The sequence below is a fragment of the Magnolia sinica genome, chromosome 4, assembly GCF_029962835.1.
Source record: "Magnolia sinica isolate HGM2019 chromosome 4, MsV1, whole genome shotgun sequence".
NCBI lineage: Eukaryota > Viridiplantae > Streptophyta > Magnoliopsida > Magnoliales > Magnoliaceae > Magnolia > Magnolia sinica.
In genome coordinates, this window is record NC_080576.1 from 98,672,268 (window position 1) to 98,681,217 (window position 8,950).

General features: G+C 42.0%; 1 protein-coding gene across 1 annotated transcript; it reads right to left on the reverse strand.

The window, feature by feature from the left end:
• Window positions 1–1,521: 1,521 nt before the first annotated feature.
• On the reverse strand, window positions 1,522–3,262 carry LOC131243471 (uncharacterized). The gene is made up of 3 exons (XM_058242845.1): window positions 3,054–3,262; window positions 2,524–2,951; window positions 1,522–2,199 (listed from the first exon to the last, which is right to left on the reverse strand). Exons 1-3 carry the CDS (start codon window positions 3,127–3,129, stop codon window positions 1,696–1,698), a joined length of 1,008 nt encoding a protein of 335 aa, XP_058098828.1. The 5' UTR covers window positions 3,130–3,262; the 3' UTR covers window positions 1,522–1,695.
• Window positions 3,263–8,950: the final 5,688 nt, after the last annotated feature.

An 8,950-nucleotide genomic window follows, 5' to 3' on the forward strand; every position in this document is an offset into this window, starting at 1 on the left:
GAGTTCCACTAACGGGCCCAGCAGATTCGTCACTAAAGTGAAGAAATCATCATACCAGAGTTTGAGCGGAATCCCCCAAATGAGAATCCAAACTTCCTCGTAACCAAAAATCGAGAACTCGTCCCAACTGAAAGCAGCGCTTACATGCCCATCCATGTGTATTGCCCTTACCATGATGAGAATGTCTGTTTTCAGCCTTGGTGTGAGTTTTACCCACAGATCATTGTATCCTATAGGTCTAATAGAATATTGGGAGGCTCGACTTTGAATCTTGAATAATCAACATCTTCCTCATTTTCTTTCCTCCTCTTCCACCAAAATGGATTCTTCCTCCTCATTTTCAGGCATAAACAGTGATCTAAGCTGTTTCCCTCTCGATGATGAAGTTTATCCCCCATTGCATTATTGGCCTGACCTTGACCCTTATTATTTTGGGGTCATATCTAGTATTCAAAGTTTGCCTCAAGATAATTAACTGAACCTTGTGAAGCTATTTTATAGGTTAATCTGAAACTTATTATTTCGGGGTCAATATCTAGTATTCAAAGTTTGCCTCGAGATAATTAACTAAACCTTGTGACTATTTTATAGGTTAATCGGTATCTTCTTTTTATAAAGCAAAATCAACTTCGAATCTTTCTTATTTATTTTCTTTCCTCCTCCTCTTCCACCAAATGGTCAGTCAATTTGTATGACCATGTAGAGAAACTTTTTTAGGATTTCTTATATTTCAATAGATTTCTTTTGAATTGTTTAATCATTTGGATTAGTTATATAACTACGTCGGACAGAAATTTCAAACATAGGGCTCTCTCTAACTTGTAAAAAGCTCTCTAACTTGGATAAACTCAAACTAGGCCTGCTTCTTATTTCTCTTCTTCTTCTTTTTTGAGAAATGCACTTGGATTATTCTGCATCAAAGTAGCTTATCCAATTCGAACCCTTCCCAAATAATATTATGGATATTTTGTGTACAAAAATTGATGTGACCATGTAAAGAACCTTTTTTAGGATTTCTCATATTTCAATAGATTTCTTTTGAATTGATTAATCATTTGGATCAGTTACATAACTACGTCGTATAGAAATTTCAAACATAGGGAAAAAGCTCTCTAACTTGTAAAAAGCACTCTAACTTGGATAAACTCAACTAGGCCTGCTTCTTATTTCTCTTCTTCTGTTTGTTTTTTGAGAATGCACTTGGATTATTCTGCATCAGAGTAGCTCATCCAATTCGAACCCTTCCCAAATAATATTATGGATATTTTGTGTACAAAAATTGATGTGATGCAACGTCCATAAAGGCCCATCAGTCTTAATTAAGATATTCACCATTTTCACCTTAACTTTCTTAATCACCATTTTCACGAATCAAACGGATGGGATCTTCCAAACAAAGGGTGTGAGTGAAATTTGATCAGTTAGCCCAGATGGGAACCAATAAAAAAGGATTGTGCATGACTGATTTGTATTCCCAATTTACTTTAACTGAGTTGAGAATTGAAACAGTTTTTGAAGGAATTGAAATTCAAACAATATCTCATTTGTTTCCATGATAATTAAATTTAAAAGAAAAAACAAAAGAAAATCCCCCAAATGCCCATAAAACAGAACTGAAGATGCATGAAAATGGTGTCAAGAAAGACACAAACACAGATGTTCAAAACAAATCCAAACCATCAGAGAAAATTCCCTTCAATCTTCTTCTTCTTCTTCAGGAAAGCGAAGATGCTTCCCTTCTGGAGTCGGCATACCCTTCAACCGTAGAATGCCTGGTGACGCAGACAGACTCATGACCACCTCCTCTCCTTCGATCTCACCATCGCTGTTGTAGATGAACCGAGTATGCCGGCCCACAAACTCAAGCAATCCTCTCTTCTCCTCAACACACATTAATCTCAGCCCGTGGCATAACTCGTCGATTAATTCTCCCTCTTCTTCTGCTCCTTCATCATAATCATCTTCTCCTTCATCTCCTTTTGAACTCGCATTGGCCTGAACAGACCAGACAGAAGCATCGTCGTCTTCGTCAGGCAGTTTTTGTCCATGACAGCTCCCTTCGTATGTCAGAGCCGATGAGATTGTAGATGAAACAGAGTTTTCAGATTTTCCAGGGGAGTCGAACTGTAATGCCCGAGTAACCAGACTATCCTCAGATTCACTAGTTTCTTGTTTTAAACAGTTGATCGGATGACTGATCTGAAAAAAGAAAATCAGAAATACCCAGGTGAGGAAAGAGTACCAGATGAAAATAAAATGAGGCCGATGTGGGCCCCATTTGATGATGGACAGGAAAAAATCTTGTTATTGTTCCCAAACCACCTGAATTACAGAGGGACAGTGTGTCAAAGGCCCACATCCAATGCTTGAATTAAACCAACCTAGTTTTTGGGCCAACATTCATTCATGGTGGGACCCACATGATGAGCGGACTGGATCTCTTGAGAAGTGTCATCCCAATTTTACTCTTATTTCTCAAGAAAACAGGGGAAGAAAGAGGCTGGAAATTGCCTAGAATGAGACCTCGATTATCTTGGAAACTTCATGGGCCACCGGCATTGTGACGATCGGCAACGCAATGACATCTCCACCGTCCAAAGGATTCGAAATGAGTGGTGTGTTGGCCGGCGTCGGAGCTAGAATCCCTGCAGGCGAATCCAGAAGGCCTTGAAAATGAGGGAAAGGACGCACATCGAAAGAGAGTTTCGAAACCTCCGCCTCTTCTTCAACCTTCTGCAAGAGGGTTTTAACCTGCCCACGCAACAGCACCTCGCCCGATCCTGGTGTTCGTTTGGCTTGATCGCTGTTCTTGGCTACGGAATTGGGGGTTTTTAAGCTTCCCATCGCAAGCCCAACAATCGGCGAATCATTCGTGATATCAAAAAGAGCCGATCGATCGCATTTCCCTTTTCTCGATCTCGAAATAACCTTATCAGATTCTTCCTTCTTCCCTGCGTAGAAGGAAAGAGAAAGCAAGATGGTGAAAATTGAAATCTATTGCAGGAATCATTCGATGTTTTCGGCGGAAAGGGAAAAAAAAAAAAAATACTTACTCGAATTGGGTATGTTGTTCGATCCAGTCATGGTCTGGGATCTTGTGACTCGTCTTGTGGAAGATGGCGTTTCCATCGATCCTAAGAACAGAGACGATCGGACGTTTGTGATTAGAAGATGGAAGAAAGAAAGGTGGAAATCGATGAAAAGAGATGGGGAGATTCAGAAGGCTTGTAATGGGAGCTGTTAGTCTCAGAGAGAGATGTTCTTTCTTGCGAGCAGAGGCGTTTGCTTTTTTAAAAGATTTGAATTGGATTGAAGATACAACGGTAATATGACCGTTAGAGCATGCGGGATTTCGTGGGGCCTTGGTTTGCAAGGATTTTCGCGTGTTACTACGAGCGATTTGCGCGAGTAGGTATTAAAATAGTTGAATCGCGGAACATGTGCCAACAATGACACGTGTTTGATCAGAACCAATAATTACTTGTATTTGATCCTTATTATACCATGTTTCAAATATTAAAGTGATCCACTAACCAAGAAATCCATAATCATACGATGATAATATATAGTTATAAGGAAAATCATCAACAGTCTATATTCAATTAGAAGTGTGGACCCAAATGATGACTGGATCAGATTATATTATGGACATGATATGTACACCTTTTTCTCACCTATTATACGGACCATGTCTCGCACAAAACTGTGTCGCTCCAGTGTTGTGCCGCGCACTCGGCTTTATAATCTACTCGCGAATGTCAGTCGAATATTTCATGTTAATGCTCCGAGGGAGTACGTGTCGTGCGAAGACGAGCGCTGACGCTCCTCCATCTCCGAGCTGTACGAACGGTTCAAAGGACATCAAAGTTACATGGCCCCCAAAATGATGTATTTATTATATCCAAACCGTTCATATATTTTTCAAGATCATTTTAAATAACAAGCCTAAAAATTAATCATATCCAAAGCTCAACCACACCACAAATAGCAGCGGAGATAATGTTATTCACCGTTAAAACATTCAGATGGCCCACCATAACGTTTATTTTCCATCCAATCTGTTCATAAGGTAAAAATACCTGGATGAAGAGGAAAAACAAATATAATATTCATCCAAAACTTCTTTTGACCCCAAAAGGATTTCAATGGTAGACGTTCAATCCTCCAATACTTTTTTCAGTGTGGTCCATTTGATATTTATATCTATCTGATTGTTTGGCTTGAGACTTAAGACGAGTTATCCAAATGGATGGAGGGTTTGGATACAATACATACCTCATGATGGGACCCACAGAACTTGCTGACGTCACCACAGCAGCTACACCGCTTCGATCGAGCGATAAATGTCGGAAACGAATTGGCTACTCCCCCTGCCACCAGCCCGGTAGCTGATGGTCGGTGCTCTGTGGGGCCCTCTATGATGTATGTCTTTCATCATTCCGTTCATACATTTTTACAGATCATGTTAGGGCTTGATACCAAAAATGAGAGGGATATAAATCTCACGTCGATCACACCACAGGAAAACAATAGTGATTGGATATCCACCATTAAAATCCTCCTAAGGCCCAATGTATTGTTTATTTGACATCCAATCTGTTGATTAGGTCATATAGGCCCAGATGAAGGGAAAAAAACAAAGATAAGCTTGATCCAAAACTTTTATAGCCCCCAAAAGGTTTTTAATGGTCGACACACATTCAATACTGTTTCCTGTAATGTGGTCTACTTGAGATTGGGATATAACTCATTTTTTGTTTCATTGCATAAAATGATCTGAAAAACTAGATGGACGGAATGGATGAAACACATACATCATGGTGGGTCCCACAGAGCACCGACCACCAACCATTGGCCGGTGGCAGGGGGAGTAAGTAGCCAATCCGTTTCCTATAAGTCGGGTCTATCTGGGCTGAGCCAGGTTCAATCAGGCTAAAGTGGTTTGAGCCCTGGCTCGATCCAAAAAATTGTTCGAGCCATAAATGGTAGGGGTTAAGCTAATAGGTTTAAGCCCACCCAAAGCTGGGTTGGGTTCACCTGGTCCAGCCGCTACTCGGCTTGAACAAGGTTGGGCTGGCCCAGCCCAGCTAGACTTCAAATGCACGGCTATTACAGTTCTCTATTGGGCAAGCAATGGATCAAGCAATTGTAACCATCCAAATGTTGAGTATGAAATCTATGGTTAAAATAAAAAATTCGTGCGGGTCCTAATTCAGTGGCCAAAATTGGAAGGTTTCCATCATGTTCTCGATGGAGCATTCACCACCGTCCAATTAAATTAGTAGATGCATGCTCCGTAAATAGTCTCATCCCCAATTATAAATTTAAGATTTACCGGTACAATTTCTTTAATGGGCCCACATGGGGACTTCATTAGGTGCGAGGACTGGGTATTAACCCCACCGGGACTTAGCCAGAGATGGACGGTCCTGTCAGGGGCTATGTGGGGCCACATGATGTATGTATTTAAAACATCATTTTAAGTGATGAGCTCAGTTCGAATACTGAAGTGGACCACACCACAGGAAACACTAGGGATTGAATGCCTAATGGTGAAAACCTGTCGGTGCTGCACAAGTTTTCGGTCAAGCTAATATTTATATTTTCCTTTTTATTTCGTTTGTGTGACCTTATGAACAGTTGGATGGAAAATAAACATCACAGGAAGCCCTATGAATGTTTCAACTGTGGATGATGGTCCACTCAACCTTGCATCTGTCTCCTTTTGAGCTCATGTCTTAAAATGATTTTCCAAATTGAATGAACCGCTTGAATAAAACAAATATAACAGGATGAGGACTTAGCTAAGTACACCCCGTCGAAACCTTCCTAGGGCCCACCTTGATGTTTATTTGGTTATACAGAACTGGACCAACAGAAAACATAAATGGATGGACGGCATTAGATCTGCCTCGTTTTTAAGCTTCATCCAAAACCTCTGTGGACACGTATTCCATCCCACTATTTCCTGTGATTTAGTCAACTTCAGCATTAGATCTGCCTCGTTTTGAGCTCATGCCTTAAAATTATATGTCAAAATGGATGGACGGCATGGACAAAACACATGCATTACGGTGGTAGGCCCACACTGCCAGGGCCGTCCGTATCTAGGTTTGTCCTGGTGGCGTGCGGTTTAGGTGAAACCCCGGATCCACCAAGGTGGGTGGGAACCCTTATTGTGGGGCTCACAGTGATGTATGTTCCCTAAATCTAGACTGTCCAACCATTTTAAAAATTAACTGAGCTTCATTTTTTTGGAACATGCCCTTAAATGAGCTTTCAAAACGGATGGACGGTGTGGATGTAGTCACAAACGTCACAGTGGGCCCCACGGTCAGAGTCCCACCCATCTTGGTGGATCCAGGGTCTCACGTAATATCTTCCAGTTCTGGTGGGGGTAGAACCCGATCCGCTTCCACCCTGGCGGGGGTTTACTCAACGTGACTTGACCTTCCTGAACTGTTATTTTCAGAGGAAAATTTTTCTGTGTGCTCTAGCGGTGTATGGCCATCCATACACACGCACGGACCCCATCTGCTGTGTAAGTAGCATCACTTCAAACCTGCCGTAGCCTGAAAATTACAGTGAAGCCGCTTGGTGGCCAACAAATGGAAGGTTATAAACAGGGCTTCAAATTCAACCAAAAATTAAAAAAAAAATAAAAAAATCTACTAATAAGAGATTAGGACCGTCCAATCAAGCCAACTAGGGGATCAGGACACATCTATGTTAGGCCGGACTGAATGGATAGTCGCATGAGTATGCCACGTCTCCAGCGCCGAGATCGCTTAGATGACACACATCTGCGAGCATGCCAAGTTAGTACTGTATCCAATCCATTCATCAGATGCGACTAAGCAGATGAAATCTGCCGCTCGTCATAGGGGCACCAGTTTACATAACAAATGAACAGCTGAGAAAAAGTCGGCTGAAGTTTTCTTACCCGTCCACATTGTGGTCCACCTTCCGAATGGATCATAATTATTGCTGAGAGAACATCTAAAAAAGGTAAGACCTACTTGATGGACGGCTTGGATTCTGCACCTTGGCTAACCTGGTAAGTGGTACCTGGGATGGCGTGTATACATTGCTCCGTGTGAGAGGTTGTACTACACTCCAGTTTTCATTTTGTAGATGTGGGTCCATGGTTCAGTGATCCAAGCCGATCATGTGATTAATAAGATTATTTACCATTTAAAAAAAAGGAAAAAAACCCTCGGACTGGTTAATCCTATGGTCTTTTCTTCTTGATTAATGTCAACCGCCTGATGTATTTTCTATCTTAACCGTCTATTTACTGGCTGCCAGCCCAAGAATCAGGATTTCCAGGCTGGAAAATTCTCGATGCATGGGCCAGGTCTTCTAAAACAATATTTGGAATAGGCCTACAGGCCCATAAAGTAAGGCCAATCATATCAACCCTTTATATTACTGAAAAGTGGACCACATACGTACACATTTAAAACATTAGTGGAATGGACAAAAATCATAAGAGTAGGCACACAGACCCATAAACAAAGGCAATCCACTTATTAGGTGGGCCACACACGCATCACAATAATGGATGGTAGGAAATAGACGCTTGAATGCCTCAGTAGCATGTAAGATCAAAGGAAGGAGTTCGGAAGGGCGAAGCAATGACGATTCCAGAGACAGATACAGTTGTCCAGCACCGAATCTCGAGCGTCCTTTTACTCTACAGCTGGCCATCGCTTTTGCCGCCTCAGCGATCCCTCTCTACAGGCTTCCACCAAATTCGTGTGGGCCCTCCAACTTCATAAGAATTCGTGTGGGGCCCACCCTCCCAACTAAAGCAGCAACACGACGAGCATGTTTGGTGCACGTGTGGGCCCATTACATCCCATCATGCGGACAAGCCCTGCCAACTTCCGTTGATAGTAGGGCTGTTCACGAGTCAAGCTAGCTCGGAAAACTCGCTCGACTCGGCTCAAGTCAACTCGAATTGACTCGGTTGGAATGGCAGATTCCGGCCACGTCAAGCTAATTATTTGAAGCTCGAGTTGAATTTGAGCCGAGTTCGATCAGGGGGCATTTCAACTTGACTTGACTTGAACTCGACTTGACTCGAGCTCGATTGGACTTGATTAATAAATATATTAAAGTTATGGGGAATGCGGAAAAAGCTGAAGTAGGATCTCTTTGCTTTCACCCCAATAATAAAGAGTTTGATGTTGGTGTTGACGATCTCTTGAATTTAAAATGGTATGTTGTATGGAGCACTCACATGAATAGACATATCCTTCTTGAATATGTTGTGAGCTACAAGTCCTCAAATCATCTACAGGGTAATGGAAACTGCGCTTTTGTCTGAACAGCAACAATACAGGTTGGTCTCACTTTTTTGTGGTCCCAAGTCTGTTCAAAATCCTATCCATTGGAAAGTATGGCCTTGATGATGGATAATTCAGAATATACAATTGAGAATGCTTTTGGCCCATTGTTCTTTTATCATAGGGCTCACACAGGTAGGTTTTCTGGACTGCTGAAAGATGAACCACACCCTGTTTTGATTGCGGGGCCAAACTAAAAATAAATTTCGCTTGGTGGAGCGTCATGTAAAATGCATCTTTAAATTTATTTATTTTTTATTTCGTCTCTCTTCTGAATCAATGGAGGAATATCAAGAACAGAATCTATTACTCTCTCACCCAACAAGCTCGAGCTTGAGTTGAGATAAACTCAACTCGACTCGAACCACTAACTCGACTCAAACTCGACTTGACAACTTTAGCAAACAAGTCAAGCTTCATTCAATGTTGAGCTTGAGACTGAGCTCGAGCTCGAGTACAACATGGACAAGCCAAGCCGAGCTTGGCCCACCTCGACTCGTCCCGGCTTGATGCCCACCCGTAGTTTATAGCATGCTAAGCAGATTTTCGCGGAGGGCTGAAGAGTCGTCCGCGCATTCACCTACGTGGCAAGTGCGACA

What these genes read in the sequence shown, in the direction of transcription:
- LOC131243471 (XM_058242845.1), bottom strand. Translation starts at nt 3,129, where the DNA reads ATGGAAACGCCATCTTCCACAAGACGAGTCACAAGATCCCAGACCATG. An exon ending in GAACAACATACCCAATTCGA is followed by an intron (nt 2,952 to 3,053) that starts GTAAGTATTTTT and finishes CCTTCTACGCAG; the next exon opens with GGAAGAAGGAAGAATCTGAT. An exon ending in AAGTTTCCAAGATAATCGAG is followed by an intron (nt 2,200 to 2,523) that starts GTCTCATTCTAG and finishes TTCTTTTTTCAG; the next exon opens with ATCAGTCATCCGATCAACTG.